Raw genomic sequence first — 27,684 nt, forward strand, 5'->3', positions numbered from 1 at the left:
ACTCGAGTCTCTCAGTGCGCGACACAGCGCCGTCCCGGAGTGAGTGACTCGACCCGCAGCTGGCCCGGCTGACCGCTCGCCGACTGACAGTGCTGTCCCCAGGAGTCGCCCTGCAGCCCGAGACTCGTCGTCGATCCACGAAGACACCAGGAAACGGCCGACCTTAGCATAGGTAAGTTGCCAACTACACAAATCTGCTTAGTTGGGTAAGTAATAGGTATGCATGCGGCACTTTCTAAGTTATATAATACAATTGCAAACAGAATTCGGGATTCGCGGAGTGTAGATATTTTATAACCTTTTTAGGATTATGACTAGGGAGTGCATAATGCATTGTGTGGAGGAAGACGCGGAATTCAGAAATGAATGGGGACACTATAATAGCCCAAAAATCTTAGCTTCATAAAGTTTTTCCTTTTTTACCGGAAGTGTAAGGCCAACTAATGACCCAATGACTTATGTCCCTCGCCGGACCTATAAGTTTTCTACATATGCCTCGGCCGTGGGAAGGAGTTGATAGGTACGACTTCCCCCCTCATTGTTTTGCCCGCAAAATGAGCTAGAGCCTCGCGGAAATACGAGCGTGTATGACGTTACGAGACGCATTGATTGGTACCCGATTTAAAGGTCTCAAGACTCAGGCCAACTGGTGACCTCTGAAGTCAAATCATGTGCCCCAAAGTACGGGATCAGTTTTTCGTAAATAACTTCGCAAAAAATGGTCACAAAGCCGCTATTTTGGCACCATCGTGTTCTCCATACCCAGGCGCGTCGAATTATACTCTGGTCGGGTGAGGTCAGCTTAAATTGTTGACCTCGGATCAAGGTCAGGCCAGAGCTTTTCAGGTCACGAAGTTGGTCGAAAGAGGTTATGTCGCATATCACATTCTATTTGGCATGTCTTCCCGAGTCCATCGGCAGTTTTCCCGACTCGCTAGCTTAATTTGATCGGGAGCTATTCACGAAAAACTTACAACCTTAATGACGTCATAAATGACGTTACACAAGGTCAACAGTGCAAAAGTGAAGCATTGGGCCTTGCAAGGATTGCATGAAATCACGATTCCGTGTGCTAAAGATTGTTTTAGGTCATATCCCTGGAGATAGTTTAAGAACATTTCCGGCGCCCAAACAACGGTTTCCATTTTCCCCGTTGACTTATAATGGTGAGGTCACGTGACCGACCTGACCCCAGGTGACCCTTAGGAAAAATCCGAGATGTATGTACCTTCAAGTTGTTACAACTCTCGAGGATACTAGGCCCAGTTTCATCTCCCTGTAATAAAAGTTTCTCTGGCACTGAGGCCGTTGCGAATTTGCGACATTTTAGGACCATGCAGAGGTGCACTTATGTTATGACGTCAGTGGTGACCCGACCTGACCCGAAAATGGGGTTGACGTTACAAGATCCGGATTGAATCAAATGTCAGGTATGCCAACTTTCAGCTCTCTTTCTTTGGTTTGTTCCAAGCCATCGCGAAAAAAAAAACTGTGGGGGAGGCACCTCCTCGGCCGGCGAGGGCTAAAATTGAGAACTATCTGCTTCCTCTCGTCACGACTCACAAGCAACACGCTGCTTAGATATATCGTGAAGCTGTACCGGAATCAGAGGCCGAACAGCTGGAGGTCCAATCGATCCCCTCCCTGTCCCCCGTAAACGTTTGCGCGGCTGTGGAAACACCAATACGGGCGAGGGCTGGTGCAGTGTACTATAGAGTAAATGTCAAAGACCTTTCGCACGGTTTTGCAAATTGCACCCCATCGGCGGTGTCACTTTGCAAGACGGAATATAAAAACGATGTCGATTTGGGTCTGAGTTCCATCGATAGGAGACAAAGTACATATATAGGTAGGCATAGATGTTTCAGGGCGTTTGAGAAATCCATTCTTTGCAAACATTAACCTTCCAGGCGGTGGGGGAGGCATTTTTTGTCCCCCCCCCTTTGGTTTTTTCGATATATCTCCAGAACCGCGCTGCGCCGATCGTCACCAAACTTTCGGTATCCTCCTGTAAACAGCTATTGCACATTGCGACAAAAAAATTCCAAAGGCTATGATAGGTTGGCCGCTAATGACGTCAGAGTGACGTCATTTCTGCTATTTTCGACAAAAAAAGGTTTCGCGGGAAGAGCTGTCAGGCCTACAACTTTAGAGATACAGAAAATGTTTCATTTATAAAAGGTGTAGAATTGACAGAGCTACAAAACTGCTATCTCGGATTTTTGAAATTTTTGGCTTTTGACACCCGAAAATTAAAAAAAATATATTTTTTGAATATAATAGCCGAAAAATCCAAAAAGTTTTTTGAATTTCGAAAAAACTGGAATATATGTGATAGTACCTACCGCTTTCTATCTACATACCAAATTTGAGATCGATACCTCTTTTTTGGCCAAGTTATAGCGAAAAAAAAACTGTTCAAAATTGATGACGTCAAATAGTCAAACTCAATTTTTAGCAATTCTAGACCTCGTAGCGCAAAACAAAGACCACCATTAGACTCCCATTTTCTGCCCCGTGGCGAGCTGCATCGAATCAATACCCATTTTATGCAAAACTATCAACATTGAAATTTGACCTTTTTTACCTGACCTTGACCTGACCTCCACCAGAAAGTGACCTAAACTGTAGGTACCTGATGGTCTTATTACCAACACCATTGAGTTGGAAATGAAAAATTGGCCATAAAACATGCATCGCACAACCTTAGTAAAGTTGGGTTTATGTGGTGACCCTTGGTGACCTGACCTGTGACCTGACCTGGTATGACCAGTGACCTCTAATAGCAACATATGTACTAGACAACTGACGCCCTATCGCTGATTTTCGACAAAATACGTTTTCCGCGCTTTCCCTAGAAGACACGTGAACGTTGAAACATTTTATCTTTGACCTGACCTTTGACGTCATCGGTGATCCCGAGGTCAATGAAATTTGGTTTCCATCGACAAATTTGACAGGGCTATCGAACGCCGTTTGAATTTTCCGGATCCGTCCAGTATCGGAGATACGGGGGGGGGGCAAAAAATGTCCCCCCCCCCCACCGCGCGGAAGGCATGGCCGGGAGGCCCACCGCCTGCTCCCGGCCACCCGCCTGCCGGCTTAAGAACTTCGCAAACTGTCGTTTCTTTGCAAACTCCGCACACAACCAGATCCATACATATCCATCCAGACTGATGCATGTGACTGAGTGGCGTGCCCCACGCAGCCCATGCTCGCGCAAAAAGGTGAACTTTGTCCGTCCACAATGGCTTATGACTATTCATCACGAGCATGTGAGCATGTGGCGGCATTACTGTTAGTAGAATCCAATGTAGGCACGCCGTACTCGTCTTTATCTGTGTAAAGCGATACCTATACATATACGACGAGACCTTCACAATGTCGTGGCCGATTGTCGGCCTGCGCCACACCTGTATTTGAACACCAGACAGTGCTTTAGGTGTACCTACTAAGCAGGTGACTTGGTCCGTGATTCCCCGGGTCAAGAGGTGCCTATCACCTCGCAAGCCACTCAACCAACAGATAGTCACCGTGACCGTATCCCGTAAATGATGCTGACTGCAGGCTGCAGCCATAAATGGGCCTAACCAATGCAACTAGCTAGTGACCGTTGCTGTAAAATTTGGTTAGTGAGGTAACATTCTCAGAACATTTAAGAACATGAGTGTTTCCTCGAACAGTTTTAAAATGTCATGTTTGAAAATGTTCATGTTTGAAAATGTCCATGTCATGGTTTTGCTTCAAGCTTACTTCACTCTGACATTTGAAATAGTGTGGTCAGTTTAGTTAGCAGTGACTATCTGCATGTAAACACCACCGTCTCGACAGAAATGCTCTACAGTCTCACAGTCAGAGCAAGAAATGTGACAATCGTATCGTTATCACAGCCATAAAACAGCTAGGTACATAAAACACATCTTTATTCTTTATTGCACAGCGGTCGTCGATAAAGGACGTTGCGGTGCTTACAATAAGCCTCGGAAGACCCTATCGGTGACAGACCCGGCTGGAGTTGATTTTATGGCTTTTTGTCGACCGTCAAGGCAACCGCCAACCGTTGACCTTGTTTGCTATTGCCCGTACCTAATAGCCCAATCCACTGTGTTGTCTGCGGACATTGGCGGACATCGTTTCAGCCCATTGGCTATTCATTTCACTGTCTCACCGTTTTGATTGTCAGGCACCTATACTTATCAGGTTAAGCTATATAAATACGTTTACTCAAAGCATAAGCAATGCAAGGTTAGGTAAGCCATTTTCGTTTGAATGGCGATGCCAAAGAGGCATGCGTGAAGTTCGATGAAACGCGTTTGGCTCTTCCGGCCTATAAAGAAGAAGAGTTCAGGTGCACATGATAACAGGACTATGAACAGCACGGAATATATAGTCTACGACATGGAATGGACAAGATCGAGATTTCCTGTAACTGCCGAGTTTTTGGCGACCTGATGATTTAGTCGTGCGGATTCGCTGTGGTTACTTCCTTTACGAGGATGAAAGTATAGTTGCCAGACCTATAACTAATAGAAGGTGGGGCATAACGGGGTACCGGGGCAATATGAGAAGGTGTATTTTATTCTAATCAGGTGCCGCTGTCTGGAATCACTTCTGACAATTTAAACTTCGCTCGTTTGCCGCCCTTTTCCGGTGGACGCCGGCAGGAGGCGGCGTTGCTGAGGATGGTGGGTAAGGTTTTTTCATGGTGCTGATGTATTTTCCAACATTCGTTTGGTAACTTCCTAGGTGAAATCCGTTCGAGTAGGTTTGTCATAGTCAGTGAAAGCAATGACTCTCGTCCTAGCCAACCTTTCGCTGCGATAGAAAGTTGCCGGCTGTTTTGATAAACATGAACGATCCTGCTCTATTGCCAATGTCCTTCGGGGGTTAAAACGGGTTTCCGGTAGAGGCGATATGGGGTGGTGAATTTTACCACATTTACGTGCCCAGAAGTGCTTTTTTGTTACAATTAAAACTAGTTGCCTTTATTGGCCCACTCACGTTTCATAAATGCATTTAGAGGAGGGGTTGTGTTAACCTTCGCCCTGGTGGGGGGGGGGGGCCATTTTGGCCCCCCCCTGTGGTTTTTCAGCGATAACTCAGAAACCACTTGAGTTAGCGCCCTGAAACTTTGTATAGCTGTTTATTCAACATTTTTACATCATGTCCTTTTTTGGAGGGTTCGGGTCAGGTCAGGTCAGGTCACAAGGTCACCAAAACTGACACCACCTCTAAAAAAGTTCAAAGCTCTCTCAAAGGCACAGCTTTTATCCGATCGATGTAAAATTTACAGTACTTGAAGATGTCACTCAGCTCTACAAAATGGCTATCTCGGATTTTTTATAAATGTGACCTAAGGTCAGGTCAGGTCATCGCTGCTCCCCATTATAAGTCAATGGGAGAATCGAAAAGTAGTTGTTTTTCAGCTAAATCGGGCGTGATTGTTCCTATATTTCGTTATTGAAGTGTCTTGGGTCAGCAAATCACAGCCCATGTGAAACCATTTGCTTGTGACCTCGCTGAGGTCACGCTAGGTCATCTCCCTGGTCACCAGAGGTCACCAGCGGTTTTTCTGCACTTACTTGTTATTGAATAGAGATAGAGACTCCGTTCGACGTTTATCGTGTTTGTCTCGTCAATGCGGATCGAATGATATGCAGCATGACCTATTTCGGTAAGGTCATGACCTTGACCTGAGGTCAAATTTTCAAAATGACCTTTCGAGGTCAAACTATATATCATTCGACGCGTCTCGACGAGCCAAGCACGATGGTGCATGAATCGTTTCTCTATTTTCTCGTGAATGCATGCTATAGTTAAAAACATTTTCAACGAAATTTGCCAAGTTGACCTTGCATGACCTCTGTAGGCCAAACCGTTGAGCTGAGGTCAAATCTGACGAACCTTGGCGAAAGAGCTTGAAAAGAGCTATCGATTGCTTTTTTCCGCGGCTCTCTAGCTCTTCTAGTTTCCGAGCTACAGCGGAATATGTCCGGCAACACCGAAAACACTGAAATTTGACCTATGATGACCTCTAGCGACCTCAATATTGACCTTAGCGAAAAAATGACCGAAATACTTTCGAACGTACTTGTTATGGGCTTTCGTTTGCTTTTTTCCGCGTCTTCCTAGCCCTCTTCGTTTTCGAGTTAGACGGGGGGGGGTCATTTTGGCCCCCCCCCCACCAGGGCGAAGGTGGCTCAGACCCACACCAGGGCGCGGGTTAAACGTTTCAAACGTTGTCATAATGTTTCTTCATTATAAGTACATAGGTACACAGGCACCGTGTATGTGCCTAATACATATTTTTGCCGAGATAAACTCTTTCATTTTCAGTAGCTTGGATCTTGGTTTAAGCGGCGAGTGCACAGGAACGTGCACCCAGCAGCCTGACACAAGTCCCAGATTTTCACCACGCCTTTTATCGTTTAAGTCGCAGTCCTCGAATGGAGTCGATGCTGGCGCCGCCACCGACCGTCCACCGCTGCAGCCAGGCGTCGCTCTACTGAAGAAACTGCATGTGTTCTCCCGCCGTTGCTGGATGGAGGCTGGATATCGCGCGTCGCTTTGAGCAGGGGTCGAACCGGGCGGAAGAGTTTAGCACATCGGGCAGGTCGTTGAGGCGCAGCAGGAGAGTAGCAGTCGGGAGTGCAGTGCGCGGGAGCTTGCCGTGGGTCGCATGCAATGTGATTGCTGCTGCTACTGTCCGGCTCATCACCTGTAGGGCATAGCTGACTTTCATTTTTCAAAGCTGTTTGGCCTGATGTGTTTCTGGCTTAGTTTTGGAGCAGCCCGTGGGGAAGAAGCGCATTCCAGTGCATAGAGTGTTTCTAAATGACTCCAAGAGGCTACTTCACCGTCTACTTCAATATCGTATTTCATTAATGCATTTCGTATGCATTTGAAGATGTGAGGCACGTCATACAGAGCAGCAACCTCGTGCCCGTCCACGGTGAACAAGCCGGTTTCCGCAGCTCCGAGCAGTATGTAGGTCGCCTGGTTGTTCTTTGGCATGTCACAAGTTGTAGCTAGCACAGTGAATCCCGCTGTTGTTACACGTTGGACACACTGTGTTAACAGCTGCTGCTGCACAACGGCCTTGGTCGTTCCGGAAGTCAGAAAGAAACCGATGGGCTGTTTCCAGCGTTTGGTGACACTGACGCCCCGCACCATCATGACCAAGGCGTGGTCGGCGCAGGCATTGGCGCGGCAGAGAGAGCCATGATCAGTGAAGCCCTCGATGACGTCATCACCCCGCTGGTAGGCCAACCTTGGTTTCAGCTGCATTTCGTCGAACGAAATGATGCACAGCTTGTCCTTGGCACTTGCTCCGGCGAACTTCTCTTTTATGAGAGCCAAGATAGCGTCATGAAAGCCAGGTCGCATCTGTATTTTTTCCATCTTCCGCAGAGTTCGAGGATGGGGAAGGACGTACTGTTTTTGTAGGAACCGATACGCCCTGGGACCAAGGCCATATATAGCCCTGGGACCCTGAAAGTAGAGCGCGAGTGCTCGCACTTCCTCATCTTCAAGTTTTAGACGAATTTCATCGAATTTCATTTAATTTTAGACTAATGTTAAAACTGTAATGCAATGAATATGTATAAATGCTCCTGTAACAATGTGTGCCAAAAGTTTCCAATAAAATATACGGTCACCATTTCAAAGTCACAGTTACGACTTGGCCCTTGAAGACGAATCATTCGACGATTGTTAAGAAAAAATGTATGAAATGTTAAGAAAATATATGAAAATGTAAACCCACGTGGAAAGAAATTCATCCGCATCCTCCGGACCTCCGGATATTCATCCGGCAAAATCCTTGATTTTTGGTTACACACGTGGCCATGCTAATCGAAGCTCCTGTCCATTCCATGTCGTAGACTATATATTCCGTGATGAACAGTTAGCACCAGACACAGTGGTCACGAGGCGGCCATGTAATGGTGCATGGGACTTGCCTCGAGGGACAGCTAGCGATAAGCGAGTCACACCTTATTCGACTTGGTGAGAGCTGAACTGCAGAATTTCTCCACTTCAATGGCGGTTTCCGTTGACCACCCATCCCGGAACATGAAAGAGGGAAAGCAGGGAAGGGGGGTGCATCCAAAGGGTGCATCCAATGAATCGCGAAAACGGATAATGTCATGACTATTCGATTTAATTCTTTTAATTGAAATGTGTAGTGGGCCAAGAAGCGTGTGATTCTCATTCATCTAGTGAGATTCTTTACAGCGCTGCGTGTTTGGTTACACAATGGGCCGTACGCATTTGTTAGCGCGATAAGATAGCCACAGCGCCGCTGAGCCTCTCGGATATTTCCTATCCTCCCGTTATCCGCTGTGACCTTTGCCCACCGTTCCCGGAGTGGTCCGACTCGCCACGCCGCGGAGGAGTCCCGCCGAGTCCTGCGACAGCACAAGGTCCCCTGCAGTGTACCCACGTTCGTCTTGCTCCTCTTCCAGCGCTGCAGCGATGGGTACCAGCGCGAAGAACGGCAGGGCGGGCGGCGGCAACTCGCTGCGTCCGCCCAACGCCAGCTATAAGGCCGTGGCCCAGGGCGAGGCGCAGAATCCCGAGGAGGAGAACTGCGGATTCTTCTGTCTCCAGCCAAGATGGATGCGTCCTCTGGCAAATCGGTGAGTGCTGTCTCCGAAATACAGCCGGTGTGTGGTAGGTCGGGAGGGTCGGGATGAGAAGTGCACCTCGGAGGGTCGTTTGATGACAGGCGACCCTCTTGAGCGATCTCAGGATACCAGGATACCTCAATGATCAGATGAGAATGAGATGGGCATTGGGCATGCAATCAAAATAACATGAAATAGTAGATGTAGCTTCACCTCTCGTTGCCACTGGCTTACCTCTCTTACTTCCCCAACGCTTGCTGATCCGCAGAGCTTACCGATCGGCCGTTCATAAACAAACCATAGTGTGCTTTTAAATGAACTAACTAATTTTATTGAGAAAAAACTTGTCATAAATTACGGCCCCTCCAACAAATTACGTATATTGTGTAGTGTGATTCCACGTAGTCATTCTGAGTTAGTCATGAGTTAGTCAAGACTCATGGTCCGCAGCTGTCCGATCGCGCCACTTCAATCGGCGTATTGTGCATCACAGCCGTCCCTGTCCGGCGCGATAGCAACTGAGCGCGATCCCGACTACCTTCTTCACCCAAATACTCGGGAACTTGTGATAACATTGATAGCAACATCGATAGTCATTTAAACCGGCGTCATAGACAACACTAAGCGGATATAATTGTCGATCGGTTCCTGTCACTTATAAGGCTGCGACTTACTGGTACGCACAAAGCTGTTCATCAGTTTGTAGGTTAGCCGTCAGATTTCAGGTCATACCGGGTCTGACATTAGGACTATGGGATAGCGCGATAGGTAGTCTGATGCTTTGCAGCATGCAGTCGAGTCCCAATGATCGAACAATCAGCGTCGTGAGCTAATGCATCCCTGCTGATAATTACTTCCCAGAATCAGCTGATTCGTCACTGCATGTCGTTTACAGGCAGCCAAACACAAACAGATACACATACACAGACACTATCCACAGCACACATCAGGCCACATCAACGCGTCAGCGGGAGAGATAGGCGAACGCCCGTTGACAGGGCAGGGGACGCTGGCTGTGGTGTATAGGAAACACGCTGGTATCCGCGGCCTTGGGATTATGACGGTGATGCAATGCCGGCTATGTATATGGCTGTCTGGGTGGCGTGGTATGTCAACAGGTATCATGTTTCTACGCGGCGTTTCCCGTTGTTAGTGCTCGAGTGGTTCGACATCCTATCTCTAGCGCTGGTTCAAACGATGGAGAGCGTACCTTTTATCTGACAGACGGAACTTGTGTCGTTGTGGACTGTAAGGTAACGCCTTGTCAGGGCTACGAAATGATAACAACGAACCATTGATAAAGAGCATAGACGTGCTCGAGGGCATTGTTTTTATTTTCAGATACACGCCGCGCCGCGGGGAGGAGACCATGGTAAATCGAACGGCACCAACGATTGACTGTCACAGACCTTTTTCTATGCCGTCAATTAACTATAAGACTATACAAAAACGCAAATTTCGGAAGGTGTGGTGACTGCTTCAAAAAATCCTTAGCTCAAATATTAAGATTGAATTTTAGTTAATTTAGAGCTTCCCAACAATGCAAACAGGATGCCGTCAAAAGCAGCATCGTAACATCGTTCAAGCTTTGTGGCAAAACTCATTGCAGTTCTACAAAACGTCAGTTTTGACAGTTTTACCCACTGGAGAAAAGCATTACCCTAACACCTTAGGTCAGAGCCGAAATCCCTTTGAGAAAGACTATCGGTTTCTCCCTTTTGGAAATGTTTTAGCTCTAGATAGGCATTTGTTCGCGAGCTATGGACTAATTAGTACCTACCTACAATGAACGCCAAAATTGTCGCTACGTGGCTGAGGATCCAATTTAGAGGCAATAAGTCTCCTCCCCGCCTCCAGTCCAACCGGTCAGTTATTTCCGTTGATTTATTATTTGCTTCCAATTTTAAGCATACGAGTTGATAATTAACCCGATCGGGCCCGGGGGGAGGGTCAATCCAAGCCACCGCAGCCCAGGAGGGGCGTTTTTCGCCCAACCCCGTCTAACTCCGTTAATAAGGGAGCTGCGGAAATAAAAGTGGTACCAAACGAAAGGTTTCTATGAGAGGATTCTAAAGCACCTACAATTCTCCCTAATCTTGTATACTAAATTCCAAGATGTTTATAACGCCCTGAAGCATCATTCTCTGTGCATTCCGCATCATGTCGTATCGCCCAAGACCCAAGTTTACATGCTAATGCTCCGTTCTCCTGAATTTGAGCCCAGCCCGGTGCCGACGGCACGTGCCTCGTGTTTCTGACGGGCACGGAGGCTGCGGGGCGCCACAGACACCTGAGCTGACGGCGCCTTAGTGGCTGGAACCGTGCTGGGCCGACGGGCCGGGTCCGTCTCAGTGTGGGAGAGCAGTGAAAGCGAGGCAGCCGAGCCGGGGGGCACGGGCCGCGGACGGTCCTCAGCGTAAAACTAGAGAGCAGGAGCTCACAGAGGGTCTCGTCATTAAAACAATGTAAGTAGAATCCATGGTTTAACTGTGTTGATAATGTCCGCGGTGGCCGTGGGCAATCCAATCTGGACTGTGCGATGAACTGATTGATGTTTTTCTGCGGTTCGTCAGGCTCACCTACCTGCTAGTGTACTGCTCGTGCGGCCTGATCCAGGGCATGTGGTACACCTACTTCGTCTCCATCCTGACCACAGTCGAGAAGACGTTCAAGTTCCCCAGCAGCGTGACAGGTGAGTGAACCAGCGCCGCCATCAGACGCATTGGATTATAAGCTGACAGCGTCGCTTATTACGGAAGCGCATTTGTTTTCACAGGCATGTGCTGCTTTAATCGACAAGCGACAGGCTCAACGCTTTCAGTTTTTTTTCGTCCGCTTGTTTTGCGTTAGTTTTGAATGTTAGATATAGATCCAAAACAGATGACTTGAATTTCTTTTGGCATTTTCCTCGCGTTGCCATAGAATTATGTTGCACCTGCCACCTACCGCATTTATGAATACTGCGTTGCGTCGTTATTTCTTTTTTACCGTATTGCACACTGCACAAATTGCTTGCTTGATTCAAATTACCAGAATTCAGTTTAACATCACCCACGCTCCCGACAGGTATCGTTTTGGCCGGTAACGATGTGGCACAGGTGTTTTTCGCCGTGCTCATCTCGTACTACGGCGGCCGGGGCAACCGTCCGCGCTGGGTGGGCGCCGGCATGCTGATGAACGCTGTCGGCTGCCTGCTCTCGGCACTTCCACAGTTTGTGTGGGGACCGGACCCGGACGACATCGCCGCCGCCATGGCCGGCTCGCTGTCGGGCAACCTCAGCAGCGCCGGTGAGTGCGGAGAGGGGCGGGGGTGGCAAAAACCCGGACCGGGAGTGGCGAGTGTGGAGAAAGGTGGTGTCACACGGTGCGGGAGGCGGGGGAGGTAACTGAGAGCTCGGCGACTGCATGTGGGGAGCGCGGGCTGTACTCAAGAGCGTTATTGGGATGGTACTGCAGGAGGCTATGTATGCAGGAGGATACTGCACCGCAACACACCACTTCTCGACGCTGCGGCGCAATACACCACAAGATGCTGTGCCGCAACACACCACTTCTCGATACTGCACCGTAACACCTGCACAAAGCGATATAAGCCGTTTTCACGACGGCATATCTGGCGAATGCACCTAATTCTCACCAAAACTGCACTAAACCTCTATGATAACAAATATCTTCATATAATGAATTTATTTCAGTGTTTTAACTTTTAACCCGCGCCCTGCTGGGGGAGGGGTGTTTCAACACCCCCCCTTGTGGTTTTTCGCGAATATCTCAAAAACGGCGGCGCGGAGCGCCGCCGTTTTTGGTACACCTTATCATACATCAATTCTACACATGTTGTGAAAATTTCAGACCAAGGTCATTCAAGGTCAGGTCACCAGGTCACTTGAAGTGACCTCACCTCATAAAAAGTTTCAATGTCTGTCATAGCTACACCGAGTGACCGATCGCTTTGAAACTTTCAGCGATTGCTAAGAGCAATAGCATGTACAAAATTTATATCTCAGAATTTTGATATCGATGACCTAAGGTCAGGTCAATTCTGCGACCTCCCCATTATAAGTCAATGGGAGAAAATTGAAATGCGCCTCTTTTGGACGAAAGACATTATAAACACTCCCAAACACTGAATTATAAGTGGTTTAGACACACTTAACATGAAAATGGTGTCCGTGACCCTTGTTTATGCCTGAGGTCATTTTAGGTCACGAATGGTATCTAAGAGTTTTTCGCAAATAACTTTTGATAGAGGCATGCTAGAGCGATGAAAACGCCTTAGATGTGTTCAGCTCGACGATACGGATCGACTGATATGCAACATGACCCTTTCCGGTCAGGTCATGACCTTGACCTGAGGTCAAATTTTCAAGTTGACCTTTCAAGGTCAAATTATAGTTCATTCGATGCGTCTTGACGAGAGAAACACGATGCCGGTAAAAGTAAGCTCGTACAAGGCTTGGGTTAAAAGTTATTGCAGAAAAACTATTTCCAAAAAAATCGGCTATTTTTGCAGTTTTTGCCCCCTGCAGGCAAAACCGTTGACGTAAGGTCAAATCTGAGAGAATTACTCAGAAAGGGCGTTAATAGGGCTATCGAATGCGCTTTTCCGCGGCGCTGTAGCTCTATTGGTTCCCGAGTTATGCGTTGGCTTCTTGGAAATTGTCGACATTCGACCTTGAAATCGGCGAAATTTTGCCTTCAATGACCTCTGGTGACCTGACCTTTGACCTGACCAAAAAATTGACCGAAGTGATTTCCTCATTATTTTTGACGCTCTTTCGAACGCCGCCTTCCGCGTATCGCTACGTGGCCCAGGAGCCGAGTTAGAAGGGGGGGGGGTGTTCAAACACCCCCCCCCCCAGCAGGGCGTGGAAATCCAGGACCCCCAGCCGGGCGCGGGTTAATGTTGATGGTAATGGCTGATGATATGAGAAGGCAGCTATATAAGCAACTACATCTTTTTAGGCGCAATTTCAAAAAGTTCCAAATTCAGAACGTTCATGTGCATTTTGAGCGTAAACTTTTTGAATTTGGACTTACTTTTTGAAATTGCGCCTAAAAAGGTGTAGTGCGACCCTAGCTGATCAGAGGCGGATCCAGCTCAGTTTTTTTTTGGGGGGGGGGGCAAACCATAACAATTTATCGATTCTTTCCATGCATCGTCCATAGGCGTTATGTTAAAATCATGCCGTTTGGGGGGGGGGGCAAATGCCCATTTTGCCCCCCCTGGATCCGCCACTGTAACTGATAGTCACTACACTAAGAAATACACTGAAACTAATTTGAGCAACTCGTCACCAAATCTGCACCTTATCTACACCACTGCACAGCAACACACCACTACTCGATACTGTGCCGCAACACACCAATACTCAATGTTGTTCACAATACTCGGTTGTTAGCCAGTGCCGCAATACACGTTTGACTGGTAGACTATCCCGCACTACACCATTGGTCGGTAGACTGTGCCGCAATGCATGTTTGGCTGGTAGACTGTGGCGCAAAGTACGGCCCTCCAGGTATTTAGTGATTGGTTGCCAACATCACAATTAACGATCTGCATTGATGAATACGTCTAATGGCTGTTGAAAACCATTGCCGAAGTGTGTGCACGAACCCTCTTCTCATTGCTATTGAGTCATTTTACAGGAGTGTCTCTGCTATTCAAAGTTATTACACCAAAAGCACATAGGCTAACCAACCACTCTTTTGCTGGAGGGCCGTACCATTGGTCCGTAGACTGTGCTGCAATACAACATTAGTCGGTAGACTGTGCCGCAATACACTACACCATTCGTCAGTAGACTGTGCCGTAGGGTGGCACTTAATTTCGACTTTTTTAATTTCGACCGGGACGGGTGGTCATTTTGTTCTACCTCACGAAAAAAATGATCTGTATGAAATTTTATCAAAAAATATTTATATTTAGAGGTAGCTCAATGGGGTCATACTTGCTACATATTGACAAAACGTATATTGTGAACGGGGCTTCAGATGTGTATCGCGCCTTTCCAAGCATTGTCATATTTGAGCTGTAACACGTTTAAATGAATGATTGATGCCTTCCTATTTGTTTCATAACCACAGTGTTTCTCGCCGCAAACGCGCTGTGACGCAATGCGTGATTCGACCAATGGCCGTTCAGCGTAGTTTAGCTTATTTTGTTCGGTGACGGTAGCCCGCTGCCAGGCGTGTAACTTCAGCTCTTCTCTCGTATTACGGTGGTTGGGAAGGGTCACGAGACTGCTAGCACTTACCGGGGTTACATGAGCAAATAAATACGTATCAGGAATGGTTTTTCTTCGCTGAGTATTGTGATCCGATTGTAATCCGCATTTATTCTGCTCATGTATTCCCGGTTACTGATGCGCAGGGGGACACTGCCAGTGTACGGCCACAGGGCAGGTCTCCGTGTCTTCGTGATGTCAGGGAGAAGACGTGCACGTGAAAAAGATAAGTTGTGTTTTGCTAAGCCATTTCAGAACATTTTTCGCTAGCCAGGCTCAAATTGACAGGCCGCAACAAACGCTGTTCTAGAATCCCTCGATGAGTGAGAGTAAAGGATTGAGTGAAAGCGCTCAGTTTTGACACAAGTGCATCGAACACCAGCCTCAATACAGGAGCCTGCACGATCATCGAGCAGCGGCTCGAGCAGGACTTGCTCCACCTGACTTGCCACGACATTTACGAGTTTGTTCTATAAAAGACACTTTCAGCCTGCCTCGGCCCGTCCAGCGGCCCGGACGTTGTTTTGTTTAAGCGCTTCCAAAAAAAAGTGGGCGTCTAGATGGAACGAAGCCATAAACCTTCAAAAACTGTGACATATCCCACCTCCACAACCCGCGTGATGCTCTTGCACAGTTCGGTCGTATATCCTTGACCGCCAGCACTCACGCGACAACCGTGAGATGCTAGAGCTGGCCATCACTGTCCTCGGTGGTGCACCTTTACTATAGCTTCAGTCTCTAGCAAGTCCACGGAAGACTTCGTCATATCACAACTGGCTTCACAAGCTTCTTCAGCATCCTCGGTATGGACACCGACTTCCTCTTGAAGGATCCGATTCTTTGGGAGGTCAAGCCATTCTACAACGCTGTCATGCGCTACATTAGGTCATTTCACGCCGTCTACAACTTCTCGGAACGAGGTATTTTGTTGATGGCCAGGAAATCGATCTGACCCCCACGAAGGATAAAGACCAACAGCAGCTCCTCTTTTAGGTCGTCCAGGAGCAAAGACGTAAGCATTCTGACATACGCAAGGCGACCGTAACTTCTAAGTAGGCAAGACTAGCCGACGAATGATGTGTACAAGTGTTGGCTGATTACGGATGATACCGCTTTCTCTTTTCATGGAGTTGTACAGTAAGTTTTGCATACCTTCAAAAGAATTATGTGCCTCATATGTACCTATATCTGAGCTTTAGGTGCTGAAACGTCTTGATAAAGTCTTGGCAACGTCCAATGTCATTGTTAACATCAGAAATACACGTGAAAATTCAAATTTCGGCAAAGTTGCGTTTTTTACGAAAATGTGAACTTCGACCTGGTTGAGCTACCTCTAAATAAACATATTTTCCAAAAATATTTTACACACAACGTTTTGTCGGGTGGTAGAACAGATTGGCTGCCCGTCCCGTTGAAAACTCTCAAAACGAAATTTTAGCCCCGTTTTAGTGCCACCCTACTGTGCCGCAATGCATGTTTGGCTGGTAGACTGTGGCGCAAAGCACCATTGGTCGGTAGACTGTGCTGCAAATGCAATACAACATTAGTCGGTAGACTGTGCCGCAATACACTACCAGCCGGTAGACTGTGGCGCAATATACCATCGGCTGCATGGTAGACTGTGCCGCAATACACCAACGACTGGTAGACTGTGCCGCAATACACCATCGGCTGGTAGACTGTGCCGCAATACACCATCGGCTGGTAGACTGTGCCGCACTGCACCACTGATAGGTAGGTTGTGCCACACTACCACTACTGTCTGGTAGACTGCGCCGCAATGCACCATCAGTTGGTAAAATGTGCCGTAACACGCACATCACCGCTTGATAAAGCTCATTTTGTTATGTCTCATTTAAACCACTGCGTTGACCGGCAGCGGCGCGGGATGTGGACGCGTCGCTGTGCCACCTGGACGAGTACGCCAAGGCGGCGCCTACCTCCGACCCCAGCCAGTGCGACACGGGCGACGTCTCGCTGGTGCCGGTCATCCTGCTCTTCCTGTCGCAGTTCGTCTCGGGCATCGGTGCCACGGCCTACTACACGCTCGGCCTGACCTACCTGGACGACAGCGTCGACAAGAAACAGTCGCCCGTCATGTTCGGTGGGTGCCAGTTGTTGAACTGGGTGGGAACCGGTGCGTGGTATGAAGCGTGGCATCGGAGTCAGCTGGAGAGTTGGAACGTAAAGAGTTGCTATCAGAGTACTGTGCTGTGTTGTGTTGTTAGTGTCTAGTGACATTGTAGACTCAATCCGAGTGAACCCTGTGTAAGAACATGAATGATCGACATCCGGCTTCGCAAACTGGGTCATACAGATCACAAACATATCTGATACGGCGGCTATCAGTTTGCTGACTGCAAAGTCGGCATCAAGTTCGCTATCATAACATGTCTCATGACTCAAGGCGTGTAAACTTTGAGTTGAGATGCTCAATGACAATAAACAACTCATTACTCAAACCACATTCCGACAACCCACAGCAGCCCCGCATACGTAGGTACTTTCCGCTATATGTTATAGTTGTCACCTGTTAAACACCGACAGCACGCTTACATATGTCCTCTCCAACAGCCATCTCCGCCGGCCTGCGCGTCATGGGACCTATGCTCGGCTTCATGCTGGGCTCGTTCTCGCTCAGCAAGTTCGTCATCCCCAGCCTGAAGCCGACCATCTCGCAGCGGGACCCGCGATGGATCGGAGCCTGGTGGCTCGGTAAGACCGCGGCGACGCCGTCCGCGCCACTGAGGGCTCTGAAGTGCGGGGCATCAGCAAATGCCAGTGCCGCAGTGTTTGTTTGGACATTTAAACAGAATCGATGTCATATGACAATTGACAATGTCTATTGATATTTTTGTTGAGATGACAGACAGACAGACGGCAGTTGTGACGATGAAAACACTTCCCTTCCGTGTCTTTTCCCGACCTAGACTCAGCTAAATAGCGTTCCCCCGTCGCCACTCCAGGTTTCTTCGTGCTGGCCGGCCTGCTGCTGGCGGTGTCGATGCTGATGTGCCTGTTCCCGAAGCGGCTGCCGTCGTCGAAGGCGCCGGACAGTTCCTCCGACTCGGCCACCACCGAGGAGACGGAGGAGGTGATGATGGATAAGCTGATGGGAAGCATGAGCGAGCTGCATACGGGCGCCCGGCCGGCCGAGCAGCTGGGCGGCCTTCGGGAGGCGCTCTTCAGGCTCTTCAAGAACCCGCTGCTGATGGTGATGCTGTTGAACGTGGTGTTCGCAGTCATCGGCTTCATCGGCTACTTCACCTTCATGCCCAAGTACCAGCAGGCGGCCTTCAAACAGAGCGCGGCCAAAGCCAGTCTGTTCTCAGGTAGATATGTCGCCGACAGATGAAACGGTGCACGTATGCAGATGTTTGAAGTCAAGCTGAGAAAGATGCGATGGTATGATGTACAAATTTGCTCACGCTACAGCGTAATTTCTTATACAACAATATGTGATTATCCTAAAGAGTTCGTCCTTCATTTATGTCACGGCCAGAAAAAAAAACAATACCACCGAATGTGCGGATACTCGGTACACTCGTATGCCCGTTCCAGCTCCAGTCTACAGCGATGAACAGTGCGATGACCGACCTCGCCGGGTTATCCCTGATCTCTCTATGACACCGTCCCATCATCGCCAGGTCTGTCCGGCGTGCTGGTCACCCTGGCCGGCTACATCGGCTCCGGCATCCTCATCAAGCTGCTGCGGCCGCGCGCCGTGTTCGTCACCGGCTACAGCGCGCTCGTCAGCGGCGTGCAGACGTGCTGCATGTTCGCGCTGATGGCCGTCCGATGCCCGGAGGCGCCCATGCACGGCACCCTCGGCGACGCTGGACAGTGAGTGGACCCGGGCACGGGGGAAGAAGTTGGGGTAGCTGCTGCCTGTGTGGCCGGGGAGGTATTAATTGAATGCCCTGAACAGAAAAAGGTCCCATGTCTAGACCGCGGACCGTCACCTGACGAACGCAACCCATGGCTAGAGCTCTCTACTCTTCCTGACCAGAGTACTTTCCCACTACTAGAACTCTCGCTAGGACAGCACCCCATGTCCAACAATGTGACTATCCAACGTTCCGATCTCTCAAGTACCACCCGATGTCCATATCGCAGAGCACACGTTGAAAAGATTACGCAATACCACCCCGTGTCCAGTCTCTTGGTAGCCCCTCACACACCGCACACCGCCCCGCAGGTTCATGCTGACCGCCGACTGTAACGCTGGCTGTGGTTGCAACGCCAACGCGATGGCGCCTGTCTGCTCGCAGGACGGCATGGCCAACTTCTTCAGCCCGTGTCTGGCCGGCTGTCAGACCTTCAGCACCATAAACGGCACCACTGTGAGTCCAGACCCCCAGCGGGCAGGTCGACGTCCGTGGGCCGAGAGCGAGAAGGTGTACGACGGAGGTTGCGCACCTAACTCTCCCAGTCATCGCGGTATTCTGGCTGAATTAACAATGTGAACAGCTAACTCGACGAACAAACCTGTTTTCCTGGTACTGGCTCCACGATGTTCAAGCATGCCCAATTGCCCAGCCCATGTCCAGTAGCCAGTTGCAGACTGGTAGTTGGTTTGCGGTCGTGGCTTTGACCGTTGACCTGTCGCTCAGAACCTAGGCCCAATGACACTTCTTCCTGCCCTGGCCCACCTTCGCATATTTGACACGTCACAATCCCTCAGACATATGGCAACTGTAGCTGCATCGTGGAGGTGGAGGGCAAGAGCGCGCCAGGCGCCGGCACAATCTTCCAGCACGCGGCCAGCGCCGTCAGCGGCCTCTGCGACATTCCGTGCGACTCGCAGTTCGTCACCTACATGATCATCCTCGCAGTGATGAAGTTTGTCGGCTCGACCAACCGTACTGGCGGCATGCTGGTCTTCTTTAGGTGCGTAAATTACAACGATGAGTGGATTTTCATGTTTGCTGCCATCTAAGCGCAAGCGTGCTGTTGTTTGCGTACTGGTCACCACTCGGGGTCACAACTGAAAACCGACACCTCTCCCAGGTCCGTTGCCGACGCCGACAAGTCCCTGGCCATTGGCCTGGCCACGGCACTCATGTCCGTGTTCGCCTTCATCCCGGCGCCCATCCTGTTCGGCGCCGTGGTCGACCAGACGTGTCTGGTCTGGGAGGAGAAGGCGTGTGGCGGCAAGGGCAACTGCCTCTACTACGACACCGACAAGCTGCGGGTCTACCTGCACACCGCAGTCATTAGTGAGTTCCGCGACAGCCGGGAATGGAGATAGTCCGTAAGTGGCAAAGCTGTCTAATGTGGATAAAAGGAGATTTGGAATTATGGAAAACATTATCTGGAATCACTCTCGCTACAAAACAGAGCAGATAGCTTCTTATCACAGTCGCAAACCAGTGATGCAAGCACCCCGTTCAACTCGATTTCCACCAAACCATCCTATTCTCCCTTAGTTCAGTAATTACTAGCCTTAGCAACATTCCCTGGATCAGATCAAATAAAAATACCTCTACCAACATTTTCGGCAGCTGTCCATCACTGCAACTGTAGCAGAAACTCACAAATGCGTTGATCAAATTTCAACTGACCTTTGAATCCCCGCTGCACCCGTTTCAGTTCCATTCGCCATCAGTTTCCTTCTGGACATGGTGGTGATCTACCTCAGCCGAAACCTGAAGCTGTACGGAGATGACGAGGACACTCCTGCCGCCAAGAAGGGCCAGAAGAAGCAGAACAACGGCACCATGGACATGCCCATGTAGCCCGGCGCAGGCTGTAAAGTGTAAGGCCACATGTCCGTATACCGCACCATCTGCGCGCGAGTGTGCGCGCGAGAATGTTGGTGCCTGTTTGCACGCCTGTGACCTAGTGGGCGTTTCGGTCATGTATGTCACCCCAGCCTCCGTATAATTGAGGGCTGACCAGCGAACTCCTTTGGCGTATGTAAGCTTTGTAATAGCTGGGACAGCTTCAGTATTTTCGGAGAGCTGCCGAGACCCGCCGGTCGCTGAAGACTACCCGAGCCGCCCTTCTGACAATACGAACTAGGTCAGCAATGAGGTGGAAGCGATGACTGTGCCATACCATAGCTCGCGCCGGCCAACAGCCCACTGCAGGTGCCCGACGCTTAGTTCACTACCTGTACATGTGCAGTTATCATAGTTTATCACCTGTGCAAGTGTTGATGGCGCGAATGTTGTTGAATGACGTACCCAGCAGGACGCATATATGAACTGTTGTCGATACTCGAGCATGAAGAAGCACGCGAACAACTGAAGTAACCAATACCATGGCGCACCGTGTGGAGACTGTATGGCGCGATATCGTGGTGTTGACGTCGCCGCCCGCCGGACGGGCGATCGGTGGGTCACCCCGACTGGGTCAGGCCGGCCGTCTGATCACAGTCAGTGATCACATACGCAGTACCTCGAGCGTACCTGTCCGTTACGCTGAACAGTTGCTCAATATCAGGACCAATGATTTGCGACATGCACCGTATGCACGTCCCCAGAATGCATCGAATGATTCGTGTTTTACCCGTGACATGTGCTCATGATTAAACAGGGCCCAGGAGGTCAACAAATGTATTTAGAAACAGGCCTTGTATTCTTATTGGGGGTGTTGGTGCGAGTGAATCCCAACAAGGTTCACAATTCACACCTAGCGAGAGGTATCACCTGTATCTGCGAACAAGGCACACTCTGCCATTGGAATGCCGACAGAAGCCGCACTGTTATATCACACATTCAGCCAGATCTCTGGTCGTAAAATGCCCGCACCCTACCCTGGCTATTTTATCATCCAAGCCCAAAGCTGCACCTGACTGTCACTTGTCACGACTTTGTACACGTCCGCCAAAGCTCTTGACACCCTCCCAGCCCATTCGTGCCCTTGAACCCACGTCTCCCTGTTAAGAAAACGTCGCCTGACACACCTACAGTCGCCGCCCAAGCTGGACGTTCACATATGCACACCCCAGCCGCCCCACCAGGGTGGCGGCTCTCTGCCCTGATCACCGCTCTGGTCGGCCCACTGGCCGTCCTCACCGTCACCGACTGGCCCGCCTCCCGCCGCGCGCTGGTAGGTACCTCCCGCAGATGGGTCCTACATCTCGTCCTTGACGCTGCGGCCAAAGTACTCCAGCTTCTTGCTAGGGTCGGGAATAATCTGAAAAAATGCACTTTTATAAGCCGATAGCCGAGAATGGTTCAAAGTCCCGGAACCTATTGCTTTAACCCTCGCCCGTAAACGGCGATCTGCCACCTTCGCCCATGCAGGGGGGGGGGGTTGGTGCGACCCCCCCCCCTTGGCGTTTGAAAACGGAGCGTCGTAGAGCTTAGCGGAAAAAACCAACGGATTGCTCTCAACGAGATCTCGCGATTGGTGGTATATTTTTTGGTCCTAGGTCAACATTTGACCTACTTTTGACCGGTCAAAGGTCAAATTTTCGGAAAAATATACTTTTTTCAACTTTCCGCGGCGATTGCGGCAAAACGGTGGGAGATATCGACTTGAAACCTTCACTATCGTGTTCCTTGATCAATTCTCTATCGTTTGGTATGTATTTCGTTTCCCTAGCTCTAAAAATGGCGCGTTGGGAGCGCCGGAAGTCGGCAAGGTCACAGTCGGCGGCAGAAATTCGAAAAATCAAAATTTAAATTTTTGAAATCTGATTGTATTTTTGGATTTGGAAGGTCCATTTGCTCCCTATAGAAGCTAATATTGCTGCATATTCCCATTGAGGTGACAAGAATTAGCAAAATAGTGGTTCGGGCGCTTTTCAAAAATAGTACCGGACGCTGTTCCTCTTGTGACGTCATAGCTCCGTGACCTGACCTGACCCGGTCAAGTTTCTTATACCATATGATAGCCAATACTTGCCCCAACAAGCATGGGAAGTTTCATCACGATCCATCAACCGATGTCCGTGCCACCGGCAGGAAACCTCGGGCGTTGGCACTCAGTTTGTGAAAATCCGGCCGGAGGCTGTTCCCTTTGTGACGTCATAACTCCGTGACCTGACATGACCCGGTCAAATTTTTTTATCAAAAGATGCGCAAGGTTTGCCCCATAAGGTACCCAAAATTTGGCGGCGCTGCGCGCCGCCGTTTTTGTACTATTTCCGAAAAACCTCAGGGGGGGGGGTTGCACCAACCCCCCCCCTACATGGGCGAGGGTTAATAAGTTTGTTACACAAAAAGTGTTCGATACATGGCATCGAAATTTCATTGCTAATTGAAAAATGACAGGCATATGCCTACGTTGATCGTAATTTTACGTCATAAAAGAAGTGGGAGGAACCATTCAGCTCCATTTTTTCAAGAATTCTATTTATCCGAATGCTATCCGAGATTATTAGTCATTTCATAGTAAAAATCGTAATAAAGCTAGGTAATGCACAGTGATGGCGACAGGCGACAGCTGAAGGAAGTCTGATTTAGATCCTTTTAAATTCATAAAACGACAAATATCCCACACCAAGCCCATGATAAGGCACCTCACTAGGGTTTTCGTTGAAAGCCTTGTAAACCTTTGCATTTCTGTAGTGAAGGTACACCGCTCCTGTTAACTCCCTATTCAAAGTGGACTACGTCCAAGCTCCGAGCGGCCCGCCGTTATTTCCATGTCGTGGGTAGCTGCATTAATAGCATGGCAGGCTCCTTGCGATGTTAAAATGTGACTATCCAGTTGGCGTGGGGAAAATTATGCAGGATGATCGGGAACAATGTCACGGTAAATGCAGGTACGAAGTAAAATCGTGAAACACAGACAGCAAACTAATCATCAATACCACAGTCCACGGGAGCGCAGGTCTAGCCATCTGGTGGCAACAGGTGGAGATTAAAACACAGCACAGCTGAATCCACTCACCGTGTCAGCGCCGGGCTTCCAGCCGGCCGGGCACACCTCGCCGTGCGAGTCGGTGTACTTGAAGGCCTGCACGAGGCGCAGTGTCTCGTCCACCGAGCGGCCCACCGGCAGGTCGTTCATGGTGATCTGACGCAGCACGCCGGCGCCGTCGATAATGAACAGACCTCTGGCGGCGGGGAGCGGAGGCACGCGACGCTCGTCAGACCCAGCGGCCAGGCTAGAGTGCGCCACTGGGGCCGCCGCCGACTTGGAGCGTGGGGACCCGAACAATGAAAATAATTCACACTGGCCGGTAGATCTGAGGTAGAGATATCGTACTGCTGTATATCTGATTTTATTTTTAAAAGATTACCAATAGCTTAATTTTGAGCAAATAATACATAATCTAAATCATCTGTAACATCGTTCTTCTCGATAAATGTGAATTCAAATGCCGGAGCAAAAGGCATCCCGACGATTTTCCACTACCGGTATGGACTGCTGAAAAGAGATAAAAACAGCTGTTATGATTCAGAGTGAGTAGATCATTAAAAAATCTCAGAAAGTGACAGCGCCCAATAGGACTGAGCCCCGCAATCTCGCGCCGCGAGTGATGGAAATCGAGCTCGTGGAACAAAATCGGGCAGCTACTGAGAATCATCTCAGCCAGATCAAAGCATAGCTGAACTACTGAATGAATTGAGTGACCTGGATATTGACTAACAGACCAAAACTGTAGGTGACTGTGCACTGATTCGACGACCGACTCTAGCAGCATGAGCTTGCAGATAAAATGTAATTAACTGAAAAAGGTATAAAGGTAATTGTCAGATGTAAAAAAAGAGCAGGCTAACCTTAAAACTCTTTCCGCTCTTAAGCAGATGTCCTCAAAATATGAGTGCATGGTAAGTAAGGGATAGAAGAAAAGAGGACGCGTGTCAGCTTACGACTTCGCCCAGGCTGCAGTCATTGAATGAAAAAGAATTCACAAACGATGAATGAATTCATCAATGCATGATATGTGCATGATATGATGGCAAGGTGGTCATAGATGAGTGATATCACAGAGCCGATGGCAAAAATCCCAGCGATTTGATACTGACGAACTTGCAAAGCACAAGAGCCGTACCGGCGCTGATCCCGCGCGAACAGATGAGCCCGTCGGAGCACTGCGTGCCCGGGCGTCTGCCCTCACCTGAGCGAGTGGCCCTGGTCCTGCAGGTAGACGCCGTAGTCCTTGGAGATGGCGTGCGTGATGTCGGAGAGGAGCGGGATGCTCAGTTTGCCGAGGCCGCCCTCCTTGCGCGGCGTGTTCATCCAGGCCAGGTGAGTGAACTGCGAGTCGATCGAGCACGCCACTACCTCGGCGCCCAGCGCGCGGAACTCCTCCACGCGGTCGTTGAACGCCAGAATCTCGGTGGGACACACGAACGTGCTGTCGGCCGGCCGGCTCCGGTCAGACGGGGAACAGGGCGCACCAAGTGGCTGTCAGTGCTCCAAACCATGCATGGACCACTTGTCACATCAACTGTATCAAAAAACGAATCAAGGGGTTCTTTATTGTACATCAAAATATTTGGATATACAAAACAATAGAGCAAAAATGTAATAATGCATCAACAAAGTAAAATATGGATTCTTGTTCTAGGAAAAAATGGAGGAAAGATTTTGCATATCAAGCAAATGTCAGCCAAAAGATAATTTCACCTTGTTTCAACAAGCAGAGCAATTGAATGTGACTACTATTAACATTACATCACATGGGTGTACAAAGCTTGGGTCATTGAATAATAGTGATGATGGGGACAAGCCAATCATGAACTTACAAGTCAAGAGGATAGAAGAAGAATACTAGATATTTTCCTTTGTAGTCAGTCAGTTTCAGTTCTGTGAACTCCCCATTCACAACAGCAGTGCCCTCCCAGTAGGGTGCAGGCTTGGAAACTGTAAAATGGGTAAATTGGTGAAAACACAATGAAAGAAAGTGAAATGTGGATACACTGCAGTCACACAAATATTATAGTATGAGATAATGCACCTGGCATGTGTGTGTTGTAAGGAGTGTACAAAATGCACTAGGTGTACCTATGTACTAAAAATGTTACAAGCTGCAATTGCATAGGTTTCTCTGAGTAAGAGAATTCACCATCAACAAAGCAAAATAATGCTTTATAAAAAAAAACAATCTGGGTCCCTCCTTATTCCTGCTACATGCAAAAATGAGTATCATGATCATAAACATAACAGCAGAAAATCCGGCAAAACACTGACATGGATGACCTGAGATTAAACATACATACAATACACATTGCTTTGAACCTCACAAATAGGAACATGTTATTTTGTCTGCCCACATTCCTCTTTTTGTAGCATGGAGCTAACTAATGCAAGAAATATATCAAGATATTCTCACTAATCTACAAAATCCTGACAAGATGATCTTAGGATGACAAATTGGCTATTACAGATACTGATACTGACCATAAGGCAGGAGGGGCTTGAGGAAAGGAAAGGTAGGTAACCCATATCCACCTAAAACTTGTTGAATTTAGCTTAGTTGATTCAATGAAATTGTCAATGAAATAAAAGTGAGCTGAATTAGAAGAAAAAGGTTGTCATTTCCAAAACCAATCACTGAAAAATACCGAGTCTGGTACATATGGACATGGTCCCAATCCATGATAATACAAAAATAACTACTATACTTTGAGAGGTAGTTGTAAAGCAGGCGCCACACTTGTGTTCTGCAATTAAGGAGAGGTGCTTTATCTAGAGATGCTTTCTAGTTTCTTATCAAACCAAACCAAACCTAACCAAACCTGACCTAACCTTACCTACAACCTTCAACCTAAAACCTACAGCCCTAAGCCAAAACCTACCACCTTGGTATTTTATACGAAATATCATTCAGACTTCACATATAATTGCACCTTGATTGCAATCATTAAAGATACAAGGCAGCAAAAGGGAAGGAAAATAAAAAACTGCAAGTATTTGGACAAATTCTAAAAAAAGAAGTTCAGATTCGAAAAATAAAACAAGAAAAACTCACTCATAGCCTTCGTCCATTGAAGCGCATGACCAGATGCCTTCCCTGCCTCTTGCGGGTAAACAGATCCACCAGCAAACTCATGGCACGCCTCTTCTGATACAGTAGCGCCGAGAAGAGCTAAGCATGTCGCTGTGAAGAAAAGCATCATGATTTCAATTGAAATAGGTAAGATTGAAATCCAAATATAACCGGAGCGCCCCCGCCCCACGATCACCACCGGAACGCCACGTCACAACAAACAAACCGGCTTGAGCCCATTCGCCGCACACCGCTCATATTTGTATGTGAATAACAATAGTAGGAAGCAAGTAGTAAATTATGGGCCTGTTCCAGCGCCTCCAGTAGAAATTCTTGACTGGAGGCTCTACCAGAGGTTTCACTGGAGGCGCTGGAACGCAATCTGGAGATTTCTGGAGCTTGGCATCACAGATACCAAAAGAATGACGATTGTTCTCTCTTGATACGCAAAATTTGTTTTCAATTTTATTAAGAAATATTAACAAAATTATAGCAATGTAATTTTCATTACATTCAAGTTGTAGAATAATCAGTCAAAAGTCCTTTGTTTACATTCGTGATTGTCTTATGTGCGCCATAATTGTAGACCAGAGCCTCCAGAGAAATTTGGACCTTCCAACTCTCTGGAGGCTACTGGAGGTTTCTGGAGCTTTGGCGAGAGCTTTCTGGAGCTTTCTGGAGGCGCTGGAACGCTCTCTGGAGGATTCTAGAGCTTTCTGGAGCTTTCTGGAGGTTTCTGGAGGCGCTGGAACAGGCCCTATACTTGACGTCATCACAACTTACCACAGCTGGGTAAAGTCAGGTGGGTGACGGCACGTGATCGCCTGAGGCGGTGGGGGTAAAAAATTTTTCGTCATTTAATGCTCAATGCAATCGCTGCGACTTCAACTTTTTACAAGACCTTCTCCTCGTCGTTGTTTGTTGCTTTCAACGG

The 27,684-nt window shown here is 48.6% G+C and overlaps 2 protein-coding genes across 3 annotated transcripts; one reads left to right on the top strand and one right to left on the bottom strand.

Moving 5' to 3' along the window:
• LOC122391379 (solute carrier organic anion transporter family member 74D-like) lies at nt 1–21,429 on the top strand. Its single transcript, XM_043385191.1, has 12 exons — nt 1–172; nt 8,466–8,639; nt 11,201–11,319; nt 11,694–11,915; nt 16,734–16,958; nt 17,429–17,569; nt 17,821–18,186; nt 18,502–18,697; nt 19,053–19,197; nt 19,539–19,744; nt 19,865–20,073; nt 20,447–21,429. Exons 2-12 carry the CDS (start codon nt 8,476–8,478, stop codon nt 20,590–20,592), a joined length of 2,139 nt encoding a protein of 712 aa, XP_043241126.1. The 5' UTR covers nt 1–172; nt 8,466–8,475; the 3' UTR covers nt 20,593–21,429.
• LOC122391380 (peroxiredoxin-4-like) lies at nt 21,399–27,220 on the bottom strand. 2 transcript variants are annotated; one of them, XM_043385192.1, is made up of 5 exons: nt 26,733–27,220; nt 25,507–25,624; nt 24,876–25,115; nt 23,702–23,867; nt 21,399–21,997 (listed from the first exon to the last, which is right to left on the bottom strand). In XM_043385192.1, exons 1-5 carry the CDS (start codon nt 26,878–26,880, stop codon nt 21,935–21,937), a joined length of 735 nt encoding a protein of 244 aa, XP_043241127.1. In that variant the 5' UTR covers nt 26,881–27,220; the 3' UTR covers nt 21,399–21,934. The 2 variants fall into 2 exon arrangements, with proteins under 2 accessions (XP_043241127.1, XP_043241128.1); XM_043385193.1 differs by lacking the exon at nt 25,507–25,624 and having other exon boundaries at nt 26,733–26,969.
• Between the last annotated feature and the right edge of the window lie 464 nt (nt 27,221–27,684).

The sequence above is a fragment of the Amphibalanus amphitrite genome, unplaced genomic scaffold, assembly GCF_019059575.1.
Source record: "Amphibalanus amphitrite isolate SeventyFive unplaced genomic scaffold, NRLGWU_Aamphi_draft 000435F_arrow, whole genome shotgun sequence".
Classification (NCBI taxonomy): Eukaryota; Metazoa; Arthropoda; class Thecostraca; order Balanomorpha; family Balanidae; genus Amphibalanus; species Amphibalanus amphitrite.